Here is a 19,250-nt window from a genome sequence, read left to right as displayed (position 1 = left end):
AGAGGAGTAATGTCTACCTGAGCAGAGAATGAAGTCGCTATCCTTCAGTGTGTGTTGTAATCAGAGCTTCTCTGTGCTTTGTTTACATAGCCGGGCTGTCACCTGCACGTGTTTTTAGTGCATGTGAGCCCCAGTCTGTTCATATACACGGCTGATAACGTTGTCCTGAACCCACTGCGTCATCACGGAAGCATAGCACACACCCTCCGGTTCCCCCCTAGCACTGTTAGCTCTGTTGCTGTTGTTTATACTGTTCGTGCTGTTAGCACCGTTAGCTGCTAGCCGCTGGCTCAGCCATCGCCACGTTGAGAGCCTGCAAATGCTCCCTCAAACATAGATGTGCTCTGAATTTGGAATTTAGCACGTTTAACCATAGTTTTGTAGGAAGAGAGACGTAATAACAAATAAGACACCATATTATATATATTAAAATATCGGTATCATCCAGTTGCTGAATACATTTAAAGTGAGATTATGTAACATTTTAAAGATGAAATGGCACATTCTTCCTCATACAAAAGAAAAGTTGTAGTCATACGGAATAAAGTGCACTATTGCTCAGTTCAGTGAACTCAGGGGTTTTGTGCTATTATACAGCTTTACTTGGTCTGGTATGACCAATGGTGGCTAATGTCAGGTAATGTTAGAAAACATATCAAATAGATATCGCTGTGTAACTGATGTTTCTGAGTTAGATCGTTGACTTTGTGATTCTTCTTGTACACTGTATCTAAGCATGTCACAGATACACAAATTGAAAAGTAAACAGACATATTTTTTCTTCGGGGTCAATTCCACAACGCAAAAGTTGCAAAGTCTCACTTTAGTGGCCACAAGTGGTAACGGCCGAATAATGGCTCACTGTACTTCCCTTTATTTTCGAAGCTTATTATAAATATGCCGCGCTGACATCACATCAATCAGACCATAATTTCGAGCATGCAGAGTGGGAAAAAACGTCAGCCCTGTGTTATATGCATCAGGAATTTTTGACAGCAGTGTCAACACAATGGCTGCAAAGCCACCAATGCTGGCAGTTACTTCTACATAAAATCCAATATGAACAATAATACAATCGATTCAGCTAATTTGAAAAGAACTTTGCACAGTTTGTTTTCATCTGGTTAACGAACCGCTTCAAATACACAACCCCGCAAAACTATCTAGATTATTCAAATGATGTGACTACAAGGCTAGTAGTGGGGGTAACCCTCTTGGAATAACACTCCTTCAATAGAGGTGGTTTTGCAGTTCTTCCTGTTCTATGTTCACTTCTTGTTAAAACCTGAATAAACCTTTTAAATGTGTATCTGTAAAATGCTAAAATATGGTATAACAATAACACAAGTAAAGAAGAGACAAATAGTCAGCAAACTGACTCAGTAATGCCAGTTACACAGCAATATCTATCTTTCTAGGTTTGCTAATATGAGCTAATATTAACCCATAAGCTACTGGTCATACCAGACCAAGTAACTTTAGTGCTAAGCCCTTGAGTGTACTGTGATGAGAAACAGTGTGTTTCAGTGATTATCAACTTTTCATGCTGTTTCTTCTTTCAAATGTTACAGTCTTGGTTTGAAGTTTAGGATTAAACCAAGACAAATATCCAGCTATCATTGTCTCTCAATTTCAAAGACAATGAGATCAATTTATTTTACCGATCCTCATAATAAAAGTTATCACATCACTATCTTTAATGCTGGGTAATATGACAGTACGGAGAAAGATGGCTCAAGGAAATCGCCATCACTGCATGAGGTTAATTCAAAGTCGCTAGGAACCATGTCTAGAATGTAATTCCATACTTCCAGAGGATCCCGTTGAGCCCACTGCAGAATTATTTTTCAACACGTAGCATGTTAAATACGCCCCGCAAAGACACACACAAGAGACGGCGAAGCAGCAGTGGAAAAAGAAGAAAGTGTCCTTGAACAAACTTGTATATCTTTTCCATGAGATGAGCACAGACAAAAAAAAAAGGAAAGCCAGCAGCAGCAGACAGCAGCCACAGTCTGCAGGCACTATCGCCTTGGAGACAACACAAGGACATTTTGTTTTGCTTTGCCAGCTTTCCCATTCTCTCCAAAGGGATGAAGAGAGAGAGAGAAAAGCTCAAGAGCACCAACGAGGTGAACAACACTTTGGTATGCTCCGAGGGACTTGTGAGTGACCTTAGGGGCAGATTTGAATGTGCGGAGCATTTTTTGGTTGAGAGTTTTGCAAAACAACAACGAAACTGCAACAAGACCACAAAGAAGACATGGAAATAGAACTATTGAGGTGTGAATTCTTCTCTTGCTCCCATGAATTTCTCATTTCAATGTCTACTTAACAAGTACTTCTAGTGTTTTTTTAATTAGAATCGGGTCCTAGGATGTGTTTAGGTATTGCACAATGATACGAGTTTAAGAATATAATTCAAGAAAATGACCTCAGACCTCAAAGTAATTTATCTTCTGTATATTTAAGATTGAATGCACTCTCAAATGCATTACAAAGTTGATTAAAAATGAATAATACCAACAGCCAGCTATCAGATATTCATGACTCTTAAGCTCAGAGGGCTTAAGGATGTTCCTACACCTAAACAGGCGACCTTTACATTCATAACAGACAGGAGCAAACTTCTGTGGGCACTCCAGCTTCCTCTCATTGAAGCACCAACTCCACTTCATCATTTACGCACCGCTTTTTATTGCACAAAATCCCCGCCCCCCCACCCCACCACCACCAAACGCATGAAGTCTGTTTCCACCACACACCGAGCTTTGTGCTTCATTTCAAAGCATTAATTTCTAACTAATTAGCCTCTCTCTCTGTATCCCAGGGCTCGTGGCTTTCACAATTAGATAAGCCTGCTCTACTTCGCTCCGGGGTAAAAAAAAAAATTTTTTTAAAAACCTGCTACGCTACTATGAAATGAATCCGGTTTATATGACTTGCCATTTCCGCACCGAGAGCGGGCTCGTCGGCTCGGAGAAACTTCTGCAGACTCGAGATCAAAAGAGGTGCAAAGGGCTTTCGGGGGGTAAAAATGAAACTAGCATCAGACGGTGAAGTGACTCTTCCCAAACCTCGAGCTGAACCCAATTACCTCTTAATTTCAGTATTTGAACCTTTATGCATGGTTACATCTTCAGTAGGCACTTTCACAGGCTGGAGAAAATACCGGACAGTCTTAGTGTGATGTCACCCATTAACTTTTCTACGAGCCTGTTTTAAAGCCCGCAAAATGGGATTTCTGGGTGCTGGGACATGTATTTTTAGAGTGAAGCGCACTTGAAGCCCAAATCCATGATTGTGGCTATTAGCGCAGCACTCAGAAATAAAGTACAACCATATACTTGTTTCATGTGGCAGGTTGATGCAAGGGTGCTGCTTCCACTTTGTAACTCAGTCGACTTCCCTTAAAGTTAGTTCTGATGTCTTTTTAGGTACAGGTATCTATACAAAAAAAGTTGGTTATCTTATAATTATAGTTGACCAATACAGTTAGCAACAAATATGAGACAAACATTATAAGATGTGTCCCGATATGACCCTAAATTTACAGGATAAAAGCAGAGAACTGGAGGAAAAAAAATAATTGAGGCTTTAACTGAAGTGGTTTGTTAATTCCCAGCCATCAGCTAATTGAGCGTTAATTTGTAGAAAATTGTATCTTTGATGTGAAATATTTACATCCATACACAAAGACAACATCATCTATTTTAAGCCATCTCACAAAATCAGTACCCGCCTCATAATGGCGTAATTCTCTAAGCTCCAAAGCTTATCAATTCCCTGATGTTTATGTTATACGATCCCACCGAAACGCTACACGTGTCCTCGTGCGCTGAGGAGAATGGTCGGCAAATGAAATGATAAAAGTCCTGTCGTTTAATGGAGCCTTTTGTGGCAGGCCCCACAAATCCATCAGAGAGTGCAACTGGGATGTGGGGGGTGCGGTAAATTATGCAGCCAGACATCCGGTAATGCTTCGATATCATCTGACATGATGAGAACCGTAATGGATGGGAGCCATGCATTGTTTGGCAATTAATTTCTCATTCCGAAGCTCTCTTCCCGGGACTCGAGAGGGCATCTATGGAGGTCACACGGCGCTGGGAGAAGCGTATGCCCTGGGCTGATATGTATGCACACATGGACGCAGGCCCGGAGAGACACTCACAGTGTTTGAGTTAAATGACAGAGGAGACGTGAGGCGAGTCTGCTCGCAATATGCACTACAGTGGGATTCTGCAGGGTGAATTCACTACACAGATGTGCAGTAAATATATGCCTAATATGCAGACATATTAGCTCATCTGGGAAATTAGATAATTAGATTTTTATTTATTTATTCTATATATTCTCAAATAGTCTCAAAACCTTAAATCAAAAATGCATTATGCAATTCTGTCATATTAATACAGTACATACAGCACTGTAATGGTTTGTATTCAAATCTCCACAGAGATCCATATTTATTAGCAACATATTTTCTAAGCTAAACGGAAGAATGTTGGATTCCACTTTTATTCTTGGAGCCAAAACTTGAGTCTCTTAGGCTACTGACAAGGCCAAACATCGTCAACCGTACCGGGGAAAGCTAAAAAGGAGGAGAGAGTAGTGTGAGCACATGAGCAGAGGGGATTTCAGACTCACTAAGAGGAAAGGCACAGTGCTCCAAGGTCTCACCCATTTGCCAAAAAAACCCTCAAGTAAGGCTTTTCAAAAGACTGTCAACCGACAGTAGCGTGGGCCAAATGGAAAGGGCAAAGCTGCGTCACTGGTGATAAAGAGAGTTAAAGATGCTACGGAGGCCTCCAATCAGATTTACTTGGCTGATTGGCCAAAATAGATCACTTTGAGCTTGTGTGTCCCCAAAGCCTGTTAAATCTAATGTGGCAAATTTTTGGCTATCATGAGAAACAGGTTGCCGTCGTACACACACACACACACATCCGGAGTAGAGTGGAGAAAGATCCCACACACTATACAGTACAACTCTAGCTACACATTTTATTCTTCTGAGTTTGATATTCATTGGGTGAAACTTTTGAAATCGCTGCCGACTACCTGCTTAGAGGATAACTGAGGTCAGGGCCTGAAATTCACTTTTTTCACTAAGTATTTTTTGTCTGCCACTCAGAAATTTGATCTGCCACTTTTGAAATCTCTGCACTAAATGAAGGAATAACATTTAAGATCTGATGTCTATCAATGTTTGTTATATATTTTACATAAAAAACATTATATCCATGGTAAATTACAGTGTTTGAATTACACCGTAGCTTCTGGGTGAACCCTATTTTCCAGGGTCGGGAGGGTACTGTACACAGTATTGCACTTTGTTATTGTCATCTGTAGTGGTTATTTGCATACAAAACACAATTAAAATGATTAGGAAATAAATGATTGCATTTTTAGTTAAATATTTGCTTTGATTAAAAAAATGTCTTGGCATCAGTAGTTTTAATTATCTATTATACGCTGCTTAGAGCTAGCATTAGGAAGTTAAACAGGTCATAATTCCCTCTCTATTATCTCCAGCAAACAACTGTATTTATTCAAGTTTCTCGCCAAAGATTTTATTTTACGAGATTACATTTGAACACATCGTGACAAAGTTAGAATTTGCCTTCTCCCAAGAGTCATTATTACTGAACAGAGCTTGAACGCATCACAATGTCACCTCCGTCAACGTTAGTAGCTCTGTTATTTAGCCAAGCAGGACTGTGCTGCTCACCGGCTTCCAACAGGTGACGTTACTAACTCTCCTCCTAAAGATTTCAACACAAATATATTGGTCACAGTGTCACGTTATCAGGGAAAAAAGTAGTAGTAACGCCATGCTTTTGAGCACTTTTGTTTCTCTCCACCACGGCTCCGGTCTGGTGTGTGTATGCCGTTGCGTCATTGTGTATGCGTAACTGTCGGAAAGCATCAATGCAGAGGAATCAGTAGTCACGGAGGCATGAGATGCCAAGGAATCGGACAACTAGGAACCGGTTCTCTATTGCCATCCATAGCGTTTTCCCTGCCTGCCAATGTGGCGGATAGCCTGATGATTTTACCTGCCACTGCCAACAATTTACCCGCATTTGGCGGATGGGTGCTAATTTCAGATCCTGGCTGAAAAAAAAGAGACCTGGCCGACAGAAAGAGATGAAAAAATACATTTACACATGTACAGAAGTACAAATGCAGCGGTGCCTAATAATCCATATTCACCTACAATTTACACACTAGACATAAGCCTTTGATTTTTTTTAACTATAAGTATGTTTTCCCATTTCTGTACATGTCAGGAGAGATGGATAGAGTGTTGGCCTTAATTGAGGGATTGCCTGCCACCCCTCTCACTACACAGGTGATCTGTGTATGATTTCTGGATCAAGGTAGAGCTGCCACGGCCCATGATGGATGGCCAGTCAGGGGGGAGGGACACCAGAAAAAAAATCATGTGATATATATAATGGCGTATCACACAGTAAGGAACAGACCTGCTACATCCTGAAACACTTGAAGCATGAGCCCGCCTGCTCACATCTAAAAGGTTTCATTCAAAATCCATATCAGAAATAAAAGAGAAGTATACTGAGATAATATGGTAACAAAGATTATACATTAGAATTCATTCTTACATGAGGGAATATGTTTTTGAGACATCCAAAGAGGCTCTGAAGCACCAACAAAGTGCTTCCTGTTTTTCCATGCAAAAAAAAAAAATCTAAAGCTGCGTTATTAACAGAGCCCCATTGTGTTGCAGCATTAAAAGGGTTTGCAAGTAGATCGTGCATTTGTGCATGTGTTTGTGTGCGTGCGCACACACGTGTACATGTGTTAGAAAAATCATTCTGTACTATAATCCTAAACCTTGCACTTTCCCTCGAAGAAAAATTGCCCTCTGCAGGAGGTGCACCAGGCATGGGATAAATGCGTAGCCTGCAAATAAGCATGTAGCCTACATTTCAAAGCCTCGACATCAAAAAGGGCTTCATGCAGCATGCAAAAAGACAGCTTTGTGGAATAGTAGCATTTAGTTTAAACTGCTAAGCAAGATATTTCTTAAAGCTTTGTAATCAAGAAAGAAAAAGGTTCTTTGATGACACATGACAACTGCAGGGTGTCGCTTGAATCTATATAGCAACATGTCAAAATGTTTCAATCAAGAAGCAGCATGACAGGTACTGGAAGGCTAGTGCATAAGCAACGTAACCCAAAGGACAACAGCACACTGAGTCACACTCAGATTATCTCCACCCGACTCTGCCAGCCTGCATTTACCGCTTAGACAGTCTTAATCAATTTAGCATGTGTCAGGCACTTCCAAACAGAGCCAAGACGGGTCTGAGCGTCCAAAACATCGGCTGTTTCGCCATGAAGGTCGGGGCACCACGTCTGCGGGCTCCCTCCAGGCTAGCGGCGCTGGCACCGCGCCCTGGCCAGATGGCAACATGTGGCAAAATTACAGGACTGCCAGACGGGCGAATGTATCTATGACACCAACTGAAGAATCACTCCGACGTTGTCTCATTGGAATGTGAGCTGAAGGGAACATCTCATAGATACTAAAGTATCAACAGACTAATAGACAATGATCGCTGTGTTCTGTCAACGCTCCTCAACACACTAGGATCTGAATATGTGAATTTGAATGATAGAAATTTGGAATTATCAATAGCGTACAATAATTTGGAATTAGAGCTAAAAAAAAACTGCATCCAAGTTAACACATATATGATGTACTATAAGTAACATTGATTTTTTAAGTGCTGCAGCAGCAGGTGTGTGAGAGTGAGGGTAATTTTCTCATGTTGCTGCCCTCGTCTTTGCCGTCCTGCGGAGTCAGTGCAGCCAGTGCCTCGTGCTCCCTGTGGCAGCTCAGAGGTTATTCTGGTAAAGGTGAGGCGAGGACTGATGTCTTCAGAAAAGATAAAGGAAAGAAATACTGCATGTAGCTAGTCTAATTCACTGAGAGCAAAATAATCTCATCTGGTTTCAATTGAGGTAATAATACTATCATTTAGTGGTGGGGGAAAAAAAGCGATACAGCGTAGTATCGCAATGTTTTCCGTGGCGATATTGTATCGATACACGGACGTCAAGTATCGATCTTTATAAACTATTGACCTCTTAGTAAGCCTTAATCCGACGACGTCTTTCAGAGGTTGTAGTGGGCTCAGTCTTAAAAGCTAGAGTGAAGATACTGGTATCATATGAAACTAGAAAACCTAAGGAAGGAAGGTCGGGAAGAACGCTAAATAACGCGCCAAAGTTATGCTTAATTTTAGCAAGGAAAAACTGTCACTTAACCTCTCACCTCAAGATACTGTATGTGAACGAATGAAAACAGAGTGAAAACTGTATCTTAATAGATAAAACAGATGTTGACAAACTGCATAATTTGCAGTTGAAAAAAGGTAATATCATGGGGCCTCTGGTGATTCCCACTCCTACTATCATTTTGGAGTAAACTGGCGATCAGCACTGAGAAATACAACAATCTCAATCTGATAGGACAAAAACAAAGACTAGAAAACAGAGCATATAAGGTAGCATCATAATAAAGATATGCTTTGGAGTCTGAGTGGTTACAGACGAGTTTTGACGCGTGACACTGAGCAGAGATAAGCGGTTAAGAGAACGGATGGATGGTTTTGTTGAGCGCTAGTGACATGCTCTCGGTAAGAAGTAGTTCAGATGATGTGATGTACTGGTTTTGACGGAACAGTAGCATTGTTTTCAAGGGTGATTGCCTGGTCAGTAGCAATTATGCTGCTTGCTATCTTGACACTGACTTCAAGCAGCTTTTCCAATCGGAGGTGTTTGCAAGCCTCTGCGTCTCGCTAACAATCCACTACAATTTGCCCTCAGCGGCGGGGATGATTGAGCAGAACCACACAGTGATGGAGGAGGACAGAACAAACAAAATGGTGGCTCAGAACTGGGTCGTCGGGAGACAATGGATTTCCACAACTGAAAAAAGATTGTAACCTCGAGAGAGGCCATCGTGACCTTCGCAAATAAGTAAAATCTCCATTTAGTGATAGGACAATGTATTTTTCGTCAACTGGCTATTCAGGTATTGCATGTGCTGTGTCTTTCTTTTATGTTTTTAAAAAAGATCATAGAGCAATTTCCCAGTTGTCCTTGCATATTCCGCATTGAATGTGATCATGTAAAGTGGATTAATGGTAAGAGAGCTTTTATATCTGCCTGCTAATAGCAGTCTGTGCAGCACAGTTTGTTTTTTTATCACCAATTCAGTGAATTTAATTATCAATGGAGTTGTCATGGAAGCGCTCTTGGGCATAGATCATTTGTCCTTGAAAACAGCCTGTTTGGGCAAAAAATATTGCTCTGTCTGTTGAAGAGGCTTCAGCAACTGCAGAGATTAGCACAGGATTATTTTGGGGAGTATTCTAAATACAGGAAAATAGGTTTCTTTTCATGAATATCATAAAATGTTTTTCATATTGGATTTTTTTTAAAGGTAAAGAGACAACTCCCATCTATTTTATACCAAAAAAACCTAGGGAGATTGAAAGATCAAAGATCAAAAAGCATTAAAATCATTACCAATTAGACACTATGGTATATTCGGAAGTCCAGATGCCACTTTTTGTGCAATTCCAGATATCCTGACCCTGTCCCTTCCTTCTGCCCTGTAGCAGGTGCTGTGCCCTGGCCCATGTTGTTGGGCATACGGTAGCGGGCTCAAGCTGTGGCCTGGCCATTTCTCTCCTGCTCTGTTGCCCATATCCTATGCTCCACTGGTATGGCAGGTCGTGCATGCTCGTGGAGGTGGAAATGAGCTTGTGTTAGAGCGATCACACAATGACACCTTTCTGGGAGTGTTAAAAGGCACGGTGATCACTGACACTGGATCAACTTTCAAAAGCTCGTATTTGCAGCAAAAGTAAAGCACTACACAGACTCAACGTGGCATGGTACTGGCTCTAACCATTCATTTTTCTTTTTTAAAATTTGATAACTTTCCTTAAGGTCAAACCATAGAGAGTATATATGAAGTGGACGTAGTCACTGTGACGTCAACCATTGGTTTGTGGACTATGGTTTTGAAGCCTCGACTTCTGCATTTTGGTCATCACCATCTTGTTTTTTTGCTATCAGAAGTGACGCGAGAGGGTGGAGCTAAGTACAACCGAACACTAAATAAGACATTTTTAGGCGACCAAAAAGGTTATAATTAACTTTCATGAACTGTAAACACACTGTGAAAGGGTTAAAGTTTGAAGACGAAAACACGGACAACACCCAGACCTGACATGACAACGCCGTGGTAGGGACCTGTCAATCACAAGGTAGCCACGCCCTAAAGCATAACCTGCGTTATGGTCTATTTGACTCTAAATGGGACCATAATTTACTAAATGAACATCATGCTGTATTGAAGAAGACTTGAAACTAGCAATTGAGACCATAACCTCATGTTTACAATGTTTACTGAGGTAATAAATCAAGTGAGAAGTAGGATCATTTTCTCATAGACTTCTATACAATCAGACTTCTTTTTGCATCCAGAGGAGTCGCCCCCTGCTGGCTGTTAGAAAGAATGCAAGATTAAGGCACTAGGCTTCACTTTACAGAACCGGAGGTAGCCCACTGGGCCAAACTAGTAAAAGCATTTTGATTTGTGGCTCTTTCATAGCAGCCTTTGTTGCTGTAAGTTATTTCCAGTTTTCCTCAATCACATTTAGCTTTCTGATCTATGCACAATCTCACTGGAGTAGCATGTAAATGGTTCAAACACTGTGATTCAGCAGCAACTACAGACTCATTTGTGTGTGGTGAAGTGGTCTACACTGACGCTGATTTAACCAATTTTGTGGTAACTATCCTACAATCTCACAATTAGGCTCCTCGTGAGACAATTGTGTGGAAAATGAGCACAGCTATAAAAAAAACAAGCACTTGCTTTAAACAGAATCAGTCAGCGTCCTCCGCTTCTGTATTCGGTCCGGGAGTTGATCAAATGAAATGGTTTACGGCCCATTCAATCACTCTTTCATTTCTTATCAGTCTGTTTATCTGACATTTATGTTTGTTCTTTGACTCCATTCATCCACTTAATGCAACATTTTACTATCTATATTCATGCAGCAGCCTCTTTGGTGGCCAGCCTATTCTGCACAACAGCAGCCAAACACTCAACATCTCAATGGGAAGTCTAGCACTGAGAATTTGCATTTGCATGTGAAAGAGCATGTTTGTGTGTGTGTGTGTGTGTGTGTGTGTGTGTGTGTGTGTGTGTGTGTGTGCGCACATGCCAGTGCGTGTGATCATTGTGTATCACTGTTAAAAAGTGATGGATAATCATTTAATACAGTAAGCACATAACAACACCATTTCACTCTCCTTAACTACAACAAATTATATCACGGCTAGCTGTGTATCATCAACACCAAACACTGTAAGCATGGTCACTGAATGAATGAATATATTACGGGGTGTGTTGAAGCAGGACTCAGTATATAAAAAAAGATTTGGGGTAGAGTAGCAGCCAGCGAAAGGAAAATAAATTAAACTGGCAAGCGGCAGGTAGAGAAAGCTCCAGAGGAGAAAGCAGAGGTAGGGACTTCACAGTCAAATAACTTGTGACATTTTTGACTAGAGCTGTTGATGAGATAGCGCAAAGAATTACCATGGTGTGTCAAAACAGGTTCTTTTTTTCCGTTTCATGCTTCCCAACAAGCGCCAATTTATAAAAAGAACAATGGAGTGGAGAAATTAGACTTTTCAAAAGAGTTTTTGGAAGTCTAATGTGAGCAGTCGCTTGTTCCTTTGCAAAGGCTATACAGCCAGAGTGAGTAAAAGATTTGGCTTGTGGCTGGAACACAAAATGTGAAATACTTACAGTGTTAAACATGGACTTCAAGGTAATTTAGTTGGCGTTAATTTTTGTGACTGACACATATTTTCTCATACTATAAATGAGAATTGATAAAGCTCATCATATCAATGATAATTGTGGTTTTATGCTAATCATTTTTATGTATCTACAGCATCTATTTGGGGGTATCATTTTATTTCACTTTCATTTTTAACTAAAAATACAGAGGTAACACGTTGAGCAGCGCTCCATACAGGCAATTATCACCAGCCCACACTGTCTGGAGGTGCTACATATTATTTATATGTCTTTCTACTTGACCACAATATGAAAAGAACAAAAAAGTTTAAGTGTAAATGCTTGCCACGCCGAGCTGTTCTTTGCATTACACACTATACAAAAGTGTGGGGCGCAACAAACAACGTTTTGCTATTCTTAGAGCCTTTCAATTAACAAGGCTAAACATGTAGTCTGTTCTAGGGGTTTGAGTAGATGAAATGGGTCATTGTATGCAAAGGTATTTATTCTTTTGGGAGCATGAATGTGTCAGGCAAACTTTTATAGATTATCTTCATAATCTTATGGGTATAATGGGATTTACAAGGAATTTTGGCCAGTTGGTGGTGCCAGCTAAAAGCTTATGTAGTGTTTAGGTTCATTACCTGGGGAAGACATGGCTACTGGGTCACAACCTTTCTCATTTTACAGCTAAACAGTACACTACAAGATGTTTCTGGAAACATTTTAGGTGAGAAATAGGCATTACAGTAACAGAATACTGATTCATATTTGATCAGCTGCCTAGTTTGACCGTTCATAACAACAATTACATTTTGGTAGTATTTGTTGTGGCCAAGTGGATAAATGGTTGATGTTGAGGAAAGGTCAATGTGTCACCAAATTTATTAAGAATTAATTCATTCAAATGCATTCAAAATTTCATGACAACATAGCCAGTATTTCATTTTTAGAATATTTTCCTCTGAATCAAATTTTGGGATGGCTGAACGTCATTATCCTGCTGCAGAAATGATAGTAATTTGAATGTCAGCTCTGTTCCGAAATTAGATAAATGTCATCCAGATTGTCTTACACCTCGAAGTTTGACATGTGATGCCATTGCCCTTGGCTCTGAAACACTGAATTGCACTGACACGAGTACTGAAAATGACATTAAAACAAGTAACATGTATGAGAACGGAATGAAGAAATGAGTTGGTCTTACCAAGTCTGTTGTCCAACGCTCCAAAGTCCAGCGAGTACTTGACGACATGGTAATTGTTCCAGACGTACAGCAGGTTGTCCCTGGGATTGTAATCCACTGCAGCGATGTACTGGTAGGAGTTGGGGAAAGGGATGTCCAGAAAGCCGTCTTTACTCAGCTCTGTGTTGTAGATGTAGTCGATCTTGTTTCCTGTTGCCTCATTGTCATCGTCCTCGTACACTGACTTCACTACATAGAGGATTCCACAGATCATGAAGGCGTTGGATGCCGAGCGCTTGTCATAAGCTGTGTCCCAGGTCCCCTCGACACGTAACGTGTAAGGGTTGAGCTGGCTGATGACAATCCGCCCGTTGTTCTGCTCGGTGGCATAAATCACCCAAAGGCCGTTCTCGTCAACGGCCAAGTCAATGTCCGACTTCCCTCCCCAGCGGTACGGAGATGTGTCATGGTAGTTGGCGTTAGCGATGATGGCCTCGCCGCTCTTGATACGAGTCCGCAGGTCAAACTTGACAATGTTGCGCGTGCGCTCCTTGTTGAAGAAGAGCGCCCCGTCATAGACCACGAAGCCCGTTCCGTCAACGCGATGCGGGAGTTTGTAGGTCGTCGTTGGCCTTCCGGCGATGAAGTCTTCTTTGGAGGAATATTCAGTCAGTGTGTCGGTGCGGTAGGGTGTCCAAGGCATGTAGTAAATCTTATCGGAGGCTTGGAGAGGGTCTTTGCACCAGGCTCCTGACTGGTGGTCCGATTCGAAGAGGTGCTCGCTCTGGTACACCCTGCGTAGAAGCCCTGGGCACAGGAATACTGAGGAGCCAAAATAGGGGAAAGACAAGTACGGAGTTACATTGGCAGGTATTATATTCCTCGATGAGGTCAAACAGCAACTGGATGCAACTACACACTCGAGTTGAAATCTGCAGCTCAATCTTCTCCACCGTGAAGACATTGAGTCACACCCTCTTCATCAGTGTTGGGATGATCAGATTAAATGCAGAAAAGATTACAGACTATGAATGACATTAAAACAGGAAATACACAAACCCAACCACCGCTTTCATTATTTCAAACTGTGTCTCAAATTCAATAAGTGCTCTTTTGATTTCAATTACTTATTGCAGTTTGTAATTTTTGTATAAGATACTTCAAATTCAGTTAGTCTCTGAGCCCGAAGGCAATTAGTTTACAATATCACTGAAAGCACAGACATGTAGGGAGGGGTGAATAGAGTAAGAGACAGAGCGAGAGCAGAAACAAGTCAGAAGATGTTGTTAAAACTTACCACAGACTGACTCACCCACATGTTACCATTTTTGTTTGTTTCCCTTTACAAAGTGGCTTCTCGATTTATATCCACTAAATTATATATAATTGCACCAGAAAAAAAGTCGCATTCTTTCCTTTCATTAAAACACTCTGGTGGCAGCTCTTAATAAATACTATTAAACAGACAAACCCAAAGTTAAAAGATTTTGATAAATAGCTACGCTGTAATTATTGGCTGAGGCAGCCCCTTTAGGAGAAAGCAAACAAAAGACACAAATACAGTAATTACATCATCTATATAATGATTGCCTGTCCGTTATTTTCACCCACATGACATTTTTAGTCGACCGCATGATTTACAACACCACGCAGTAAACTAATTATATGTGAACCGGTTTGTACTCAAATCTGATAAAGCCAGGCCGAGGCAATACAGCTGGAGCAGGTCAATAGTGGGACACAGTGTGCGAAAGCTCATTTCAGTTCATTATGGATTATCTCGGACTGAGGCAATCATCATTTTCTGTCTTTCTAAGAAGACGGCATCTGAATTCAGAATTACAGTGAATATAAATTCTGAGTATTAAGATTAAAATTCTAATCTTGAAGCTACAACAGAAGAACAAAAAAAAAAATACATATGTCATTACTATATTCACCAAAAAAAATAGATAACAGTTATTCATTAAAATAGCAGATCGTTTTTGAAGAAGAAAAAGAAATGCTGGCCAAAGTGTAAGTCTGATAGAAAGAAACAATAAAGAATTTAGACAGCACAGTTTTCCCTTTGTCCACAGGTTTTGGGCCCACAGTACATCACATATAAAAACAAAGTGTGTGTCAAGGCTCCTTTCACTGTAATGGGCCAGGAGCCTGACACGGTGCTGACAGGTTCTCGCCGCAGATCCGTCGAGAGGTAAAAGCTGCACGCTCCGAGGAGGAAGGGAGGAGAAAGAGACAGCAAAAAAACAGAGGCTTCTTTCCCTTGTAATCTCTCAAGATTAAACATGTTGTCTACCTGCAGGTGAAAAATGTGGCGAGATGCGTCCCGTTGACATAGCGCCTTGGCACACATCTCAGCGGGTTGCTCCACTAAAATGCTAAGAGGGCTGTTTCTACGGTGGAAAAAGACGAGATGTGCCGGGGTACAAGGTCAGAGTAGCTAAGCTTTTGTACTGACAGCGCACTGCTGGGCTCTGTAAAATATGCTTTTTAAGGATGTAAGCACAAACATGGAGGAGCGAATGAAATATATTAGAGAAGTGATACAAAAGCAATCATGGCTTTCATGGGGAATTTCACAAAAAAAACTGTTACCTCAGCAGCGCAGACGTCTCTATAAAAATGTTTTGAACCCCCTCTTTCAGCTTCATTGCTCATTCTCTTTGCCACAGATTTCGGTGATATGTCATTAATTCATGAAACTTCAAATTCATTGCATAGCTATTAAAGCAGAACTCTTGACTCTTGCTTAATGATTCCATTTCCATCTTTGACTTAAATCCAGCTTTTTGTAGTTAGCGTCTGACAAAGGACATGCATTTTCCCAGCTCGTGTAGGAAGGTAACACTACAAACACGATGCTCCTGGGGCGCAAGTAAAGATTTAGCATATGTTTCTGCAGCATCATGCAGTGCTGATAAAGTCAGAATATGACTGCTATGATCTGTCTCCGGTATTGACTAGTGAGTCCCTGAAGGTTATAGCCATCATCATGTTAGAGCTATAATCAAAAATGCTGACAGCTTATTGGACAAACTATTGATCACCTCTCCTTTAATATTATGCAGCTGATAAAGCAGAGCTGGAATAATCTTCAGTTATTACTGGGTATAAAAAACCCCAGGGTTATGGGATTTCACTGGAGAGCAGGGCTGTAATATACTAAAGCATAATCATATATGTGGCAACGTCAAAAGAGCTGTCAATCTGATGATGCTGTCCATGAACAAGGAATGAAGGGCAAGTGCAATATTCACTGTTTTGGATGCTGCAGCATGCACTGGACTGAATGAAAGAAATGTTTTAGCTAGTTAGGTATATTTCTGTTTCCCCATGAATGACATGTTCAACTTCGCCAATGAACCACACAATGAGCACACAACCTACGGAATGTCAGAGACCTGCTTTAGCACCCCGTCACCAAAAGAAATGTAAAAAATGCAAGCCTATGCCCAAATGAAAATGCAGGTGAAAAAAGAAAAGTTGTTGGCATTTAGTTACCTTTTTGTTCCACTTCTATTTTTAGGCATGACGGGAAGAGAGAGAGAAAGAAAAAAGAAAGAACAGGTTAATGATGTGATCTTTATTTTGTAAGAGTCACACAACAGTACAAGAAAGATTGGGTTAGTGGAATAGACACACAGAACATTCGATCATAAGCTTTTTAGGAAGAAGAGAGAAAAAAATACTGCGTCACACATGAGCTTGTAGGAAAAAAGACAGATTAATCAGGTCTTAAATTGTACAAGATGTTGTTGTTTTTTTTGCAGTGATGGCTGCGTGATGGGAATGTGTAACAGATGGACAGTAAATTGCTTTTTTCTACAGTCATAAAATAGTTCAACCATATGACCATTTACAAGCAAGGTTATAAGTTAAAGGTACAACTGCACGAAAAAAGTGTGGATGTCACACTACACACAGCTGTAGCAGTCTCACACTGATAATTTGTCATTTATGACTAACATGTTAGCAAACCGTTGCATGTTTACACATCCAGCAAACGTAGCCAATCACCGCACACGTTCTTCAACTTAACGCAACTTGTGATTGGCCCACTACCGCAGCAGGTACAACCCATAGTGGTGAAGTCGAGCGTGATGTGTTTCACGGAGTTGGCGGTTCAGCGTGCCGAGATGCCATCAAAACATTTGAAAGTATCAAATTAAAGTAATGGATTGGTATCACTTTAAGGGTATTGGTGCTGATATCGTCATTATTGAAATAATATCCAGCCCTAATCGCTGCAGGTGGAATCTAAAAGGTGTTTTGATTCTACAGCTCAACAAGTACACTGAAATCCTGTTGAGAAACTGCTGTGGCTATTACATCTCCACTCTCTACACACTATTGCTTCCTCTCGAGGACAAGCTTTTTATGCCAGTCATAGCATTTCGCTGGTCCTGTCCCTTCCCTTCCAGTAATCCTGGTTCTAATAAGAGAGGATTAACCTCTGTTACCAGGGCTTACAAGAGTCCTCTCCTCCAAATGGAGAGTGCAACAGAGTGAGGTATGGAGGTCAGTAGGTAGGGGCGGTGCGGGGGTAAAGTTTGAAAGATGGTAAAGTTATTAGAGGAGAACAATATTAATGCAAGGCGGTGAGCCAATGAAAAGCGGCGAGCGAGGTGGAGCCGTGTCAGGCGAGGCAAAAAAAGAGCAAAAAGAGAGAAAAATAATGGGGAGGGGGAGAGGCTTTCAACAAGTCGTCTGTGTTTGTCAGATCATAAAATTGCACACTGGTACAGCACGGCACCTCATCAACAGCAAACACTCCAGCTGTCATTGAAACACGATAAGTCCATACAGAGCCGGGGCAACAATAGCTCGGGGCTACATCTGAATCGCCATTACTGGCAACTCAAATTTGCCAATAACTCGGAACTACACGTGGACCCCATCGATCAAATCAAAGTAAATAGCCGAACGTCCCCGATCGAAAGCCTCTTCACCTCCCATGAGCAACGGCCACACAACGGGGGCCACGGGGAGGCCGGCGTTTCTGATTGAGCGATCGCTTACAGTGGCGAGGGGAGAGGAGGGTAATGATCTATAGAAAAAGGCATTAGCGGCGGGGATGTGAGAAGTGGTATACGACGCAATCGCCGGGGGAGATGGTGTGAGAAGGGAGTAAAGGATTTGGATGAAATCCCCGACAAGGAAATACGCCACTCCCGGGGGCTGTACTGTACAGTTTGTGGCCCTGTCGCTTGACCAGAAAATGCCGCCGGATGCAGCAAGGTCACCCCTCGGATCACTCAAACCAATTTGTTCATGTCACGTCCACTCATGTTTCACTACAAATGCAGTATAGGCTGAGATGTGGCGGTGATACGAGCCTCGGACATCCACGTTTACGGCGTCACAGATACAAGCGGATAAAAAAGCCAGAGTGAGACGGAGAATTGATTCATTTGAGGGAGCTTCTTTACTCCACCCCGCCACCCCCATTGTGACCTTAATGCGATTTTGGTCACGGCTGTCATTGAGTCACTGAAAAAGGACTTAGCTCTCTCTCATCCTCTCATCTCATCCCTTTCTCTCCCTTCTCCTTGTCCTTCTCTCTGATGTCTGAGAAACTATTAATAACATGCACACAAATACAAATCAAAAAATCGGAGCTACCCTCACCTCTGTGAAAGGGTTACGTCCTCTTCCATCACACAAAACAGGCCGTTGAGTACCTCATTCGTAGGCGCTACATGATAAATGATCCTATATCTGCACTTGTGTTCAAAAACACTTGATAAAGCCTCGTCCTGATATTTAAGGACACAGCATTTACTAGGTTATATACAGCACACGGTCTGGCATGTCCTTCGGTGTTCCTTCTGCTATACATAATTTGTTTTCATAATGGCTAAGGGCAAAAACAACAGCATTTGTCTGCTCATTTAGAGATCATTTGAAGGTAAACAGTAATACAATTAATAGAGATACTCAACTGAATTGTGTGATGATGATATTAATGTTAATCACGCCACTCTGCGACACACTCTGCTTCAATGAAATCAACTTTAAAACACCAAATGAGGTAATTATTTGAAACAGAGATGATGAGTATTGAGTGGCCATCAAATTATTTAAAAGCAGATATGAAAAAATGCACCAGTTTCATGATGGGATCTGGGGGCTGCACCCAGTTTGGAGTTTAAGGGTGGAAACGCCCCGTGAGCTCTTAACATTTCAGCACTTAAGCGT

General features: G+C 41.3%; 1 protein-coding gene across 14 annotated transcripts in view; it reads right to left on the bottom strand.

Moving 5' to 3' along the window:
• The window catches only part of LOC141761153 (adhesion G protein-coupled receptor L3), a 234,608-nt gene that overhangs the window by 83,509 nt on the left and 131,849 nt on the right, over positions 1 to 19,250 (bottom strand). For all 14 annotated transcript variants that reach the window (XM_074624445.1, XM_074624447.1, XM_074624434.1 and 11 more), the window contains exon 6: positions 13,071 to 13,871. In XM_074624445.1, the coding sequence (XP_074480546.1) occupies positions 13,071 to 13,871 (801 nt within the window). The remainder of the gene's footprint in view (positions 1 to 13,070; positions 13,872 to 19,250) is intronic.

This window comes from Sebastes fasciatus, chromosome 22 (genome assembly GCF_043250625.1).
Source record: "Sebastes fasciatus isolate fSebFas1 chromosome 22, fSebFas1.pri, whole genome shotgun sequence".
Lineage (NCBI taxonomy): Eukaryota > Metazoa > Chordata > Actinopteri > Perciformes > Sebastidae > Sebastes > Sebastes fasciatus.
The sequence above is the reverse complement of the archived record's forward strand: the minus strand, read 5'-3'. Positions and strand labels throughout refer to the sequence as shown.